Here is a 13,160-nt window from a genome sequence, read left to right on the forward strand (position 1 = left end):
TGTAGGTTAATTGGCTGGGTAAATGTAAAAATTGTCCCTAGTGGGTATAGGATGGTGTTAATGTGCGGGGATCGCTGGGCGGCACGGACTTGGAGGCCGAAAAGGCCTGTTTCCGGCTGTATATATATGATGATGATGATGAAGGCAGGAACGGGGTACTGATTGAGAATGATCAGCCATGATCACATTGAATGGCGGTGCTGGCTCGAAGGGCCGAATGGCCTCCTCCTGCACCTATTGTCTATTGTCTATTGCACCGAGGTACAGTAAAAAGCTTTATTTTGCATGTAATCCAATCAGATAATACAGCACACTGATACAATCAACCCAAAGTCAGGTACAATAGGTGGAGCAAAGGGGGAGATACAGAGTGCAGAATATAGTTCTCAGCACTGAAGCGCATCAGCTCCACAGACAAAGTCCAATGTCCGCAATGGGGTAGAGGTGAATGGGACAGTGCCCTAGCTTGTGGAAGGACCGTTCAGAAGCCTGATCACAGAGGGGAAGAAGCTGTCCCTGAGTCTGGTGGTGCGCGCTTGTATCAGTTCTGTCCACTGATGAAGATTGCTTCTGTTTTGCAGGTGATCCTTGGCGAGGATGAAGGTGGTGATTCTCAGCAGCTGCCTCTTGGCCCTGACCTTGACCTTCGTCTCAGGTCGCCCGGTAGGACACATCTTTTTACAATCAGCAACTATTTACCCCCTGAGGGGTTGGGGAGGGTGTCTGTCAGCAAGCCTGTTGGGTGGCACGGTGGCGTGGTGGTAGAGTTGCTGCCTTACAGCGAATGCAGCGCCGGAGACCCGGGTTCCATCCCGACTACGGGCGCCGTCTGTACGGAGTTTGTACGTTCTCCCCGTGACCTGCGTGGGTTTTCTCCGAGATCTTCGGTTTCCTCCCACACTCCAAAGACGTGCAAGTTTGTAGGTTAATTGGCTTGGTAAATGTAAACATAGTCCCCAGTGGGTGTAGGATAGTGTTAGTGTGCGGGGATCGCTGGTCGGCGCGGACACGGTGTGCCGAAGGGCCTGTTTCCGCGCTGTATCTCCAAAGTAAACGAGCGATACAGCGTGGAAACAGGCCCTTAAGCCCACCGAGTCCACGCCGACCAGCGATCACCCCGTACACTCACATTATCCCACACACTAGGGACCGTTTACAATTTACAGAAGCCAATTAACCTACAAACCCGAACGTCTTTGGAGTGTGGGAAGAAACCGGAGCACCCGGAGAAAACCCACACGGGTCACGTGGAGAACGTACAAACTCAGTACAGACAGCCCCCGTGGTCAGGATGGAACCCGGGTCTCTGGCGCTGTGAGGCAGCAACTCTACCGCTGCGCCACCCTATGGGGTAGAGGTGAATGGGACAGTACCCTAGCTTATGGAAGGGCCGTTCAGAAGCCTGATCACAGAGGGGAAGAAGCTGTTCCTGAGTCTGGTGGTTTCCTGACCCACTCTTCACCAGAAGCACTGGTGGCTTATTGGGGTCTTGGTGAAAGGAGTAAGGGGGTGGGGAGGGAAGTAGCAGAGAGGTGAACGAAGACCATCAGACCCAGCCACAGCCCATCCCGTGTCACGGAGGAGTCCAGGTGCTAGGTTTAGTTTGCTTTAGTTTAGAGATACAGAGTGGAGACAGACCCTTGTACTCACCAATGCATACCGACCACCGACCACCGATCGCCCCGTAAGTCCGCCAGCGCTATCCTGCACACGGGGACTCTGTGCCGAAGCCAATTAACCTGCAAACCTGCTGGTCTTTGGAGTGTGGGGGGAAACCGGAGCACCCGGAGAAAACGCACGCAGGTCACGGGGAGAAGGTTCATACTGACGGCACCCGTAGTCGGGATGGAACCCGGGACTCTGGCGCCGTGAGGCAGCAACTCTACCGCTGCGCCACCGTGCCGCACTGGATGTGATGGGGGGTGTAGAATGGTCTGCCCTGAGATGGGGGGGACTGGAGGGTGTGGGCAGGGCGGATCACGACCGCGGTTAAGCACACATCTCCAGCTTGCAGGCGTTAATGGCTGCTGCGTTCAATTTCCCAGGTGCGGAACACCAGAGACCTGAACAGTGGTAGCAATGAGGTAAATCCCCTGCACTCTTGCACTGTCGAACATTGTACGCAGTTCTGGAATTGCCTGCAGTTCTGGTCACCCCCATTACAGGAAGGGTCTGGGGGCTTTGGAGGTTTACCAGAACGCTGCCTGGATTAGAGGGGGATTAACTACAGGGAGAGGTTGGATAAAACTTGGATTGGTCTCTCTGGAAAGCTGGAGAAGTTTATAAAAGTTATACAGCACAGATGGAGTAGACAATCAGAACCTTTATCCCAGGCTGGGAATAAAAGGGGAGGCCGTTTAAAACTGAGGTGAGAAGAAACTTTTTCACCCAGAGAGTTGTGAATTTGTGGAATTCTCTGCCACAGAGGGCAGTGGAGGCCAATTCACTGGATGGATTTAAGAGAGAGTTAGATAGAGCTCTAGGGGCTGGTGGAATCAAGGGATATGGGGAGAAGGCAGGCACGGGTTACTGATTGTGGATGATCAGCCGTGATCGCAATGAATGGCGGTGCTGGCTCGAAGGGCCGAATGCACCTGTTTTCTGTGTTTCTATGAAATATCCAGCACTAGAGAGCATGGGCTCAAGGTGAGAGGGGCCAAGTTAAAAGGAGATGTGTGGGGCAAGATGTTTCCACCACAGGGTGGTGGGGGCCTGGAACGCACTGCCAGGGGTGGTGGTGGAGGCAGATACCATAGTGGCATTTAAGAGGCTTTTAAACATGGGATGGAAGTGGATACAATTACAACGTTTAAAATACATTCGTGATGGGGATGGAGAAGCCCAGAGCAAGTTCCCCCCAGAACAAGGTGGGCCGAAGGGCTTGTTTCCATGCAGTACACGTGCCTCTGGACTGAAATGGTGGAGGGGAGAGAGCAGTATAAAGACGAGAGAGAGGGAGAGAGGGAGGGGTGGGGGGAGAGCTGGCACTGGATATGTGGATTCAGGCAGTGAGGGGAGTGGGGGAGAGAGAGGGGTGGAGATAACAACAGAGGCACAGAAGTACAACTGCCCCTGAGAACAGCAGGAGAACAAGGGCATTACAATAAAGAGAAGAGAAACAGGGAACCACAGATGCTAGTTTACAAAAAAAGACACAGAGTGCTGGAGTAACTCAGCGGGTCAGGCAGCATCTCTGGAGAACATGGACACAGAGTGCTGGAGTAACTCAGCGGGTCAGGCAGCATCTCTGGAGAACATGGACACAGAGTGCTGGAGTAACTCAGCGGGTCAGGCAGCATCTCTGGAGAACATGGACACAGAGTGCTGGAGTAACTCAGCGGGTCAGGCAGCATCTCTGGAGAACATGGATAGGTGACGTTTCAGACTGTAGATGGGTCCTGAACCGAAACGTCACCTATCCATGTTCTCCAGAGATGCTGCCTGACCCGCTGAGTTACTCCAGCACTCTGTGTCTATCTACGGTTTAAAGCAGCATCTGCAGTTCCTTGCTGCACAATGTTAGGGGAGACGTGTGGAGAGGTTATTAATAACGTGGCGTTTCCGCTCCTTTGTTCCAGCGCTACTCCCGTTACTTCCGGCCGTTCTACCCATCGTACTTCCCCTACACGCCCTACAACAGACCCCCCTATTACATGCCCTTCCCCGGAAACAACTACCCCGGAAAAAACTACCCCGGCTTCAACTACCCCGGCTACGGGCGCGTGCCTGTCTTCAACGGCTTCGGGCGGAACTCCAACCCGGGGGCGGCGCGGGCGGAGAACAAGTTGGTGGACGAGGGAAGTCACCAGGAATATTCCCTCATCAACGTGGACAGTCGCAGCTCCGAGATCTCCCGGGAGGATACCAGCAGCGATGAGGATGACGACTACAGATTTCCCTCCGTGAATGAGGTGCCCGACTACGGGTACCCTAGGGTGCCTGACTATGGTCTCCCCAGGGTGCCTGACTATGGGCTCCCCAGGGTGCCAGATTACGAGCAGCCCGGGGTGCCGGATTATGTTCACCCCAGGGTGCCAGATTACCAGCACCCCAGGGTGCCAGATTACCAGCAGCCCAGGGTGCCAGATTACGAGCAGCATGGGGTACCAGATTACGAGCACCCCAGGGTGCCAGATTATGTTCACCCCAGGGTGCCAGATTATGTTCACCCCAGGGTGCCAGATTATGTTCACCCCAGGGTGCCAGATTACCAGCAGCCCAGGGTGCCAGATTACGAGCACCCTGGGGTGCCTGATTACGCGCACCCTGGGGTGCCTGATTACGCGCACCCTGGGGTGCCTGATTACGAGGAGGCTGTGACCCCAGAAGAAGAGTTCCCCGCGGTGCCAGATTATGAGGGCCCGATGATGCCAGGACTGGGCGTGGGCATCGACACGAGGCTCGAGGGCCATAGCTCCAAGGGGGCAGAAGAGGGGGGATCTAACACAGAGGACCCAACCAGCGTCCTACCCTACTCTGACTCCTCGCAGAGCGCCGATTCACGTGGGCTGAATCTGGAGGATGACCAGATCTTCACCGGCGATAACCAGACCACCAGTCTTCACGAAGAAACCAACGGGCCCGCTGGGGTGGACTACAATCCCCAGCGAACTCTGAGCCAGGAGGGATTCGTGGACCAGTCACGGACCGTTGAAGACACGACCAAAGAAGATCAAACTGCAGAGGTAGGCTCGCCTTCCACCACCAGACTGATTCATTAGTTGGCCTCTGATTGACTGAACACAGATAGTTTAGTTTAGAGATACAGCGCGGAAACAGGCCCTTTTGGCCCACCAGGTCCGCGCCGACCAGTGGTCCCCGCACATTAACACTATCCTACACCCACTAGGGACAATTTTTACATTTACCAAGCCAATTAACCTACAAACCTGCACGTCTTTGGAGTGTGGGAGGAAACGGAAGATCTCGGAGAAAACCCACGCAGGTCACGGGGAGAACGTACAAACTCCGTACAGACGGTACCCGTAGTCGGGATGGAACCCGGGTCTCCGGCGCTGCATTCGCTGTAAAGCTGCAGCTCTACCGCTGCACCACCGTGACCGATGGTGTTCGGGCTCGGTGCCACAGCGGGTAGAGCTGCTGCCTCACGTCGCTAGAGACCCGGGTTCCATCCTGACCTCGGGCGCTGTCCGTGTGTGGAGTTTGCTCGTCCTCCCTGCGACCGCGTGGGTTTCCTCCGGGTGCTCCGGTTTCCTCCCACATCCCAAAGACGTGCGGGTTTGTGGGTTAATCAGCCCCCGGTAAATTGCCCCTAGTGTGCAGGGAGTGGATGAGAAAGTGGGATAACATGGAACTAGCGTGAACAGTTGATCGATGGTCGGCGCAGACTCGGTGGGCCGAAGGGCCTGTTTCCATGCTGTATCTCTAGATTTAACTAAACACTCCCATAATTTATAACGCCTTTTCTCCGTCACTTTATCTAAAGCCTTTCAGCAAGTTTGGAACGACACTATTTTCTGGCACAGTGCAAATTGCCCTGCATGTCCCCTTGTCCACAATCATTTACACTCCATCAGAAACATGGAAAATAGGTGCAGGAGTAGGCCATTCGGCCCTTCGAGCCAGCACCGCCATTCAATGTGATCATCCAAAACCAGTACCCCGTTCCTGCTTTCTCCCCATACCCCTTGATTCCCTTAGCCCTAAGAGCTCTATCCAGCTCTCTCTTGAATACATCCAGTGAATCCTTCTGCGGCAGAGAATTCCACAGATTTACAACTCTCTGGGTGAAAACGTTTTTACTCATCTCAGTCCCAAATGGCCTACCCCTTATTCTTAAACTGTGGCCCCTGGTTCTGGACTCCCCCAACATCGGGAACATTTTTCCTGCATCTAGCCTGTCCAATCCCTTAATAATTTTGTATGTTTCTATAAGATCCCCTCTCATCCTTCTAAATTCCAGTCGACCCATTCTTTTATCATATGACAGTCCTGCCATCCCGGGAATAAACCTGGTGTACCTACGCTGCACTCCCCCAATAGCCCTAAGAGCTCTAACAAACTCTCTCTTTCAAGGTCACAGATCGGGATTCAGCCAAGTTCCTTAGTTTCCTTAAACAACATTGAAAAGTCCCAAAATTGCTCTCCCACTCAATCTAGTTGGGTTTGCCACCCTTGGGACCGCCCACTCATGGAGAACATAGAACAGTGCAGCACAGGGGAGCAGGCCCTTCGGCCCACAACATCCCTGCTGAATATGATGTCAAGTTTAAGAATAAAGGGGAGGCCATTTAAAACTGAGGTGAGAACAAACTTTTTCACCCAGAGAGTTGTGAATTTGTGGAATTCTCTGACACAGAAGGCAGTGGAGGCCAATTCACTGGACGAATTTAAAAGAGAGTTAAATAGAGCTCTAGGGGGCTAGCAGAATCAAGGGATATGGGGAGAAGGCAGGCACGGGTTACTGATTGTAGATGGTCAGCCATGATCACAATGAATGGCGGTGCTGGCTCGAAGGGCCAAATGGCCTCCTCCTGCACCTATTTTCTCTGTTTCTATGTTTCTAAGTTAAACTAATCTCCTCCGCCTGCACGTGATCCATATCCTGCCATTCCCTCCATATCCACGTGCCTATCTTAAAAGCCTCTTAAACACCACTATCATATCTGCCTCCACCACCATCCCCGGCAGTGTTTTACAGGACCCCACCACCCTCTGTATCAAAGAAAATAAATAATCAACTTGCCCGGCACATCTATCTGCTTTAAACCTTGCCCCTTTCACCTTACACAGACAATAGACAATAGACAATAGGTGCAGGAGGAGGCCATTCGGCCCTTCGAGCCAGCACCGCCATTCACTGTGATCATGGCTGATCATTCTCTATCAGTACCCCGTTCCTGCCATCTCCCCATACCCCCTGACTCCGCTATCCTTAAGAGCTCTATCTAGCTCTCTTGAATGCATTCAGAGAATTGGCCTCCACTGCCATCTGAGGCAGAGAATTCCACAGATACACAACTCTCTGACTGAAAAAGTTTTTTCTCATCTCAGTTCTAAATGGCCTACCCCTTATTCTTAGACTGTGGCCCCTGGTTCTGGACTCCCCCAACATTGGGAACATGTTTCCTGCCTCTAACGTGTCCAATCCCTTAATAATCTTATATGTTTCAATAAGATCCCCTCTCATCCTTCTAAATTCCAGTGTATACAAGCCTAGTCGCTCCAGTCTTTCAACATACGACAGTCCCGCCATTCCGGGAATTAACCTAGTGAACCTACGCTGCACGCCCTCAATACCAAGAATATCCTTCCTCAAATTTGGAGACCAAAACTGCACACAGTACTCCAGGTGCGGTCTCACTAGGGCCCTGTACAACTGCAGAAGGACCTCTTTGCTCCTATACTCAACTCCTCTTGTTATGAAGGCCAACATTCCATTGGCTTTCTTCACTGCCTGCTGGGGCTTCCTCTAGTGTGCTCTGGCCTCTAATATTTGACATCTCCACTCTGGGGAGAAAGGTTCTGACTGTCTACCCTGTCTGTGCCTCTCATGATTTTGTATATTTCTATCCGGTGCTTCGTACTGTACTGCAGGTCCGACACTATTAAAAAGTTGGCCTCTTCTGACATTATCAACTGTAAATTCGTAGACGGTCTCTAACCACTTGGTAGTTATTGATCGCCAGACACCCATTGACAGAATGGTTCTTCCTCCCATTGATAGAAGCACAGCGAAACTGATCTTACCACCTTTACCACGCAAGAGGACAGCGATTCTGAAGATCAAGGTCGTTATGAAGATCAATATAGTTTTCCAGAGGACAATAGTTATGAAGATGATGATTTAAGTGACTACAACCAAGAGGGCAACGATGAGATTGGATCTGAATTCAGCAGAGCTGGTTCCAACCAGCGTAGTTCGTCAGAGTCGGTTGAGATGGGCCTGGATGCTAGTGTGGTTGAGGCCGACAATGACCACGATGATGATGAGGAGGATTCCAGTGAGGATGTCACCAACAGGAGCCAGGCTGAGGATGACTGGCCACGTGCTGAGGGTAAGTTTATCATCAGATCGGGCAGTCCCAGTTTGTAAAGTTGCCTACGAGATGATATGACAGAACCAGGGGCCACAGTCCAAGAATAAAGGGGAGGCCGTTTAAAACTGAGGTGAGAAGAAAAACTTTTTCACCCAGAGAGTTGTGAATTTGTGGAATTCTCTGCCACAGAGGGCAGTGGAGGCCAATTCACTGGATGAATTTAAAAGAGAGTTAGATAGAGCTCTAGGAGCTAGTGGAATCAAGGGATGTGGGGAGAAGGCAGGCACGGGTTACTGATTGTGGATGATCAGCCATGATCACAATGAATGGCGGTGCTGGCTCGAAGGGCCAAATGGCCTCCTCCTGCACCTATTTTCTATGTTTCTATGATAGAACTTTATTTATCCCAGGTGGGAAATTGGTCTGCCGACAGTCATAAAACACAACAAGACACATGAAACTAAAGTGACGAGTGGAAAGTCCAGGATTGGAGATGTGCAAAGATTGGGCTGGGGGGGGGGGGGGGGGGGGGGGGAGGGGGAGGGAGGGAGGGAGGGGGAAGGGGAGTCACTATTACTCAGGTGGTAAGGTCACACAGCATGGAAACCTTATTAGTACGGGTGTCAGGAGAATGGGGTTGGGGAGGGGAGATAGATCAGCCACGATTGAATGGCGGAGTAGACTTGATGGACCAAATGGCCTAATTCTGCTCCCTTCAGAAAGGTATAAAATTATAAAAGGACTGGATAATCTAGGTGCAGGAAAAATGTTTTGAGGGTATATGTGTAAGGTTGCCAACTGTCCCGTATTCTGGGCTAAATGTGTTTGTCCCTTACGGGACCGCCCTTGTCCCGTATTAGGCCCGGACACTGTAGGCCCGGACGCTGTAGGCCCAGGGGCCGCTGTAGTCCCGGACAGTACAGGCCCGGGCGTCGCCTAACGGAGGATGCGCAGCAACCCGCCTCCCGGCCCGGGCAGCCGCCATTAGTGGAGCGGGAGCACGTGGCCGCTGGCTGGCTGACGTCACCCGTTGTCCCTCATTTAGGAGTGAGGAAGTTGGCAACCCTGGATACACGCCAAACGTGGGTGGGTGGGACTAGTACAGATGGGGCACCTTGGTCGGCACGGGTGAGTTGGGCTGAAGGGCCTGTTTCCGTGCTCTATGACTGACTCTATCGCCCTTATCTTCTGAGATTTGCTTAGTATGGGGGGGATCGGTGGTCGGTGTTGTTCAGTGGGCTGAAAGGCCACTCCCTCACTGTATCTCCAAACTAAACTAAACGTAAGAACTACAAACTCCGGCTTTAGCTTCCAGGTGTCAACTTCTCTACATCGACGAGACCAGGCGCAGGCTCGACGATCATTTCACTGAACACCTCCGCTCAGTCCGCCTTAACCAAACTGATCTCCCGGTGGCTCAGCACTTCAACTCCCCCTCCCACTCCCAATCTGACCTTTCTGTTCTGTCCTCCTCCATTGTCAGAGTGAGGCCTCTCTCTCCATCCCAGTTCTCCCACTAGTCTTACTGTCTCCGACTACATTCTATCTTTGTCCCGCCCCCTCCCCTGACCTCAGTCTGAAGAAGGGTCTCGATCCGAAATGTCACCCATTCCTTCTCTCCAGAGATGCTGCCTGACCCGCTGAGTTACTCCAGCACTCTGCGTCTACGTCGGGGTTTGGCTGATGGTTTGAGCTCCAATGTGGGTCACTGTTTCTACCACAAGGGCAGGCAGTCCTGGAGCATATCGGGATTGGGAAGCCCCCCTTGTGAACGTGACTGCCGTTAACCTTGATGCATTGCTCTTATTTCCACAGAGGACACGGGTGCCAACTATTCCTTGTAGCGTGCTGACGAGCTGTGCAGAAGATGTCGGGTGAACCTGGTTCTTTATACGCGCCGTACAGTCCGAGTAGAGGAAGTGTCTCTGTTGGACAGTGTGAATTTCATTATTGGTAGTGTTAAATGTGCAAATAATTGACTTTTTGCTTGACTTAAGCTGACTTTATCGGGGCGCGAGGTTTCCTGATGTTATATAGAACACACTCCGCAGGTTATTGACCAAATCCTCAGGGATCTCTCCTCAAAGCCGCTGACGGAGTGCACAAGAGTCGAAGCCGCCGTGACATGGACTGGTCGGCTGTGCTCTGACAACGATCTTGATATATTTTCAGTCAATCTGAACCTTGTTCCCCCCCCTCCCCCCCAGGGTGGAAATGCCAAAGACTAGAGGGCATTGCTGCCAGGTGATAGGGGCCAGGGTAAAGGGAGAGGGTGGTGGGTGTCTGGAGCTCGCTGCCAGCGGCGGTGGTGGAGACAGGTACGATAGTGGCCGTTGTAGAGGCCTTTAATGGATTTGTGTGGATGTGCAGGGAATGTGGATCACGTGATGGCAGAGGAGACCAGTTGATCGTGGCATCACCGTGTATCCATGGGCCTGTTACTGTGCTGTACTTTCCCATGTTCTACGTTTTATCACCTATTTCTCTTTTCATGCTATTTATCCTCGGAGTGTGGGCGTCAGGGGCAAGAGCAGTATTGTGGCCCGACCCAGGTCCCTGTTGGGAAGGTGGTGACCCTACTGGTTTGGGGAGGGGGTTCTGAGATTTAGATCCACTTACAATCGACAAAGACTGATGTACTTTGAAGCAAGGATGACGTTCAACATTGAGTGTCAAGGTGTCCCCATGGACTATCATCCCTGTCGACCTTTGGTGCTTAATGGCTGAGGTTATGGATTTGGTAAGAAGACTCTTGGCAAAGTTGGCACCTTCACAGTGATTATTTCTTCGAGGTTATTTATTCACAAAATGCTGGAGTAACTCAGCAGGTCAGGCAGCATCTCGGGAGAGAAGGAATGGGCGACGTTTCGGGTCGAGACCCTGACATCAGTCTGAAGAAGGGTCTCGACCCGAAACGTCACCCATTCCTTCTCTCCTGAGGTGCTGCCTGACCTGCTGAGTTACTCCACCATTTTGTGAATAAATACCTTTGATTTGTACCAGCATCTGCAGTTATTTTCTTATATTTCTTCGATGTTATTCTCCATTTGGGGACCTTCTGTACTGAGTCTTCAGAGTACACTGAAAGCAAGGGATCTCAGTACAGGTCAGTTTAGTTTATTGTCACGTGTACCGAGCGAGGTACAGTGAAAAGCCTTTGTTGCGAGCTATCCAGTCAGCGGAAAGCCTGTACGTGATTACAATCGAGCCATTCACTGTGTACAGATGCAGGATAAAGGGAATAACGTTTAGTGCAAGGTAAAGCCAGCAAAGTCCGATCAAGGAGGTAGAGGTAGATAGTAGTTCAGCACTGCTCTCTAGTTGGTGAGAGGACGGTTCAGTTGCCTGATAACAGCTGGGAAGAAACTGTCCCTGAATCTGGAGGTGTGCGTTTTTGCACTTCTGTACCTTTTGCCCGATGGGAGAGGGGAGAAGAGGGAGTGGCCGACTGGGGTGAGACTGGTCCTTGATTATGCTGCTGGCTCTAAACATTTGTTTTGGGTGCGATGGTGTATTAATCTGTAGCAAAATACCAAGTGCTGGAGGAACTCAGCAGGTCAGGCAACATCTATGGACTGAGACGATGTTTCAGGTCGGGACTTTCTTCAAACCTCCAGCACTTTCTTCCAATGTCTGTCGTTTCTTGTGTCTCCAAACATTAATCTGTACGTGTTTATATTTCACTAAAATGTATATGTGATAAGTAAAGGGTTTTAAATTGTCATTTCTGTAATGGATTCATTTGATTTTGCAGATCGGTTGAGTCTGCTGTTTTTAAATGTATTTGAAAACTTCTCCCCTACCTCCAAATAAAATATATTGGAAACAAATATTTCTCTGCGATATTAGTTACACCGATCTGATTGCGTTGTTGTGAAGATTTCACGGGGCGGCACGGTGGCGCAGCGGTAGAGTTGCTGCCTCACAGCGCCGGAGACCCGGGTTCCATCCCGACTACGGGTGCTGTCTGTACGGAGTTTGTACGTTCTCCCCGTGACCTGCGCGGGTTTTCTCCAGGTGATCATAAGATCTTAAGTGATAGGAGTAGAATTAAGCCATTTGGCCCACCAAGTCCATTCCACCATTCAATCATGGCTGATCTATCTCTCCCTCCTAACCCTATTCTACTGCCTTCACCCTGTAACCCCTGACACCCGCACTAATCAAGGATCTATCTATCTCTGCCTTAAATATATCCACTGACTTGGCCTCCACAGCCGTCTGTGGCAAAGAATTCCACAGATTCACCACCCTCTGACTAAAGAAATTCCTTCTCATCTCCTTCCTAAAAGAAAATCCTTTGATTCTGAGGCTGTGCCCTCTAGTCCTAGACTCTCCCACTAGTGGAAACATCCTCTCCACATCCACTCTATCCAAGCCTGGTGCTCTGGTTTCTTCCCACACTCCATAAACCTGTGGGTCTGTAAGTTAATTGGCTTCTTTAAAGTGTAAATTGCCATTATTACCTCTCCCTTCTTCTTAAAACGTCCACAAATTAAAACATTCTGAGACAGCTTGAGATCAGAACCAGTGAAGAATACAGAGCCAGAGTTACAGAGCTATACAGCACAGAAGCAGGCCCTTCGGCCCACCTTGTCCATGCCGACAAAGGTGCCCCATCTCCTCTCAATCAACCTGCCCACATTTGGCCGATATCCCTCTAAACCTTGTGTAGGAAGGAACTGCAGATGCGGGTTCACCCCGAAGATAGACATAAAATACTGGAGTAACTCAGCGGGTCAGGCAGCATCTCTGGAGAACATGGACGTAGAGTGCTGGAGTAACTCAGCGGGTCAGGCAGCATCTTTGGAGAACATGGACGCAGAGTGCTGGAGTAACTCAGCGGGTCAGGCAGCATCTCTGGAAAACATGGACACAGAGTGCTGGAGTAACTCAGCGGGTCAGGCAGCATCTCTGGAGAACATGGACACAGAGTGCTGGAGTAACTCAGCGGGTCAGGCAGCATCTGTGGAGAACAGGCAACGTTTCAGGTTGAGACCCTTCTTCAGACTGAGAGACGGGGAGAGGGGAACTGGAGATATGAAAAGGTACAAAGAACTCACGTGAATGAATGGTGTGAAAAGGACAAATCAAAGCCAGCAAGATGACCGAGGAAAGGTGGAGCCCACAATGGTCCATTGTTGGAGGTGGAGAAGGGGA

The 13,160-nt window shown here is 51.3% G+C and overlaps 1 protein-coding gene across 2 annotated transcripts; it reads left to right on the forward strand.

The window, feature by feature from the left end:
- The first annotated feature begins 578 nt into the window (after positions 1 to 578).
- On the forward strand, positions 579 to 10,844 carry LOC144601015 (uncharacterized). Of its 2 annotated transcripts, XM_078412933.1 has the most exons (5): positions 579 to 663; positions 2,046 to 2,084; positions 3,579 to 4,685; positions 7,688 to 8,018; positions 9,816 to 10,844. In XM_078412933.1, exons 1-5 carry the CDS (start codon positions 598 to 600, stop codon positions 9,842 to 9,844), a joined length of 1,572 nt encoding a protein of 523 aa, XP_078269059.1. In that variant the 5' UTR covers positions 579 to 597; the 3' UTR covers positions 9,845 to 10,844. The 2 variants fall into 2 exon arrangements, with proteins under 2 accessions (XP_078269059.1, XP_078269068.1); XM_078412942.1 differs by lacking the exon at positions 2,046 to 2,084.
- The last annotated feature ends 2,316 nt before the right edge of the window (positions 10,845 to 13,160 follow it).

The sequence above is a fragment of the Rhinoraja longicauda genome, chromosome 1 (assembly GCF_053455715.1).
Source record: "Rhinoraja longicauda isolate Sanriku21f chromosome 1, sRhiLon1.1, whole genome shotgun sequence".
NCBI classification, from domain to species: domain Eukaryota; kingdom Metazoa; phylum Chordata; class Chondrichthyes; order Rajiformes; family Arhynchobatidae; genus Rhinoraja; species Rhinoraja longicauda.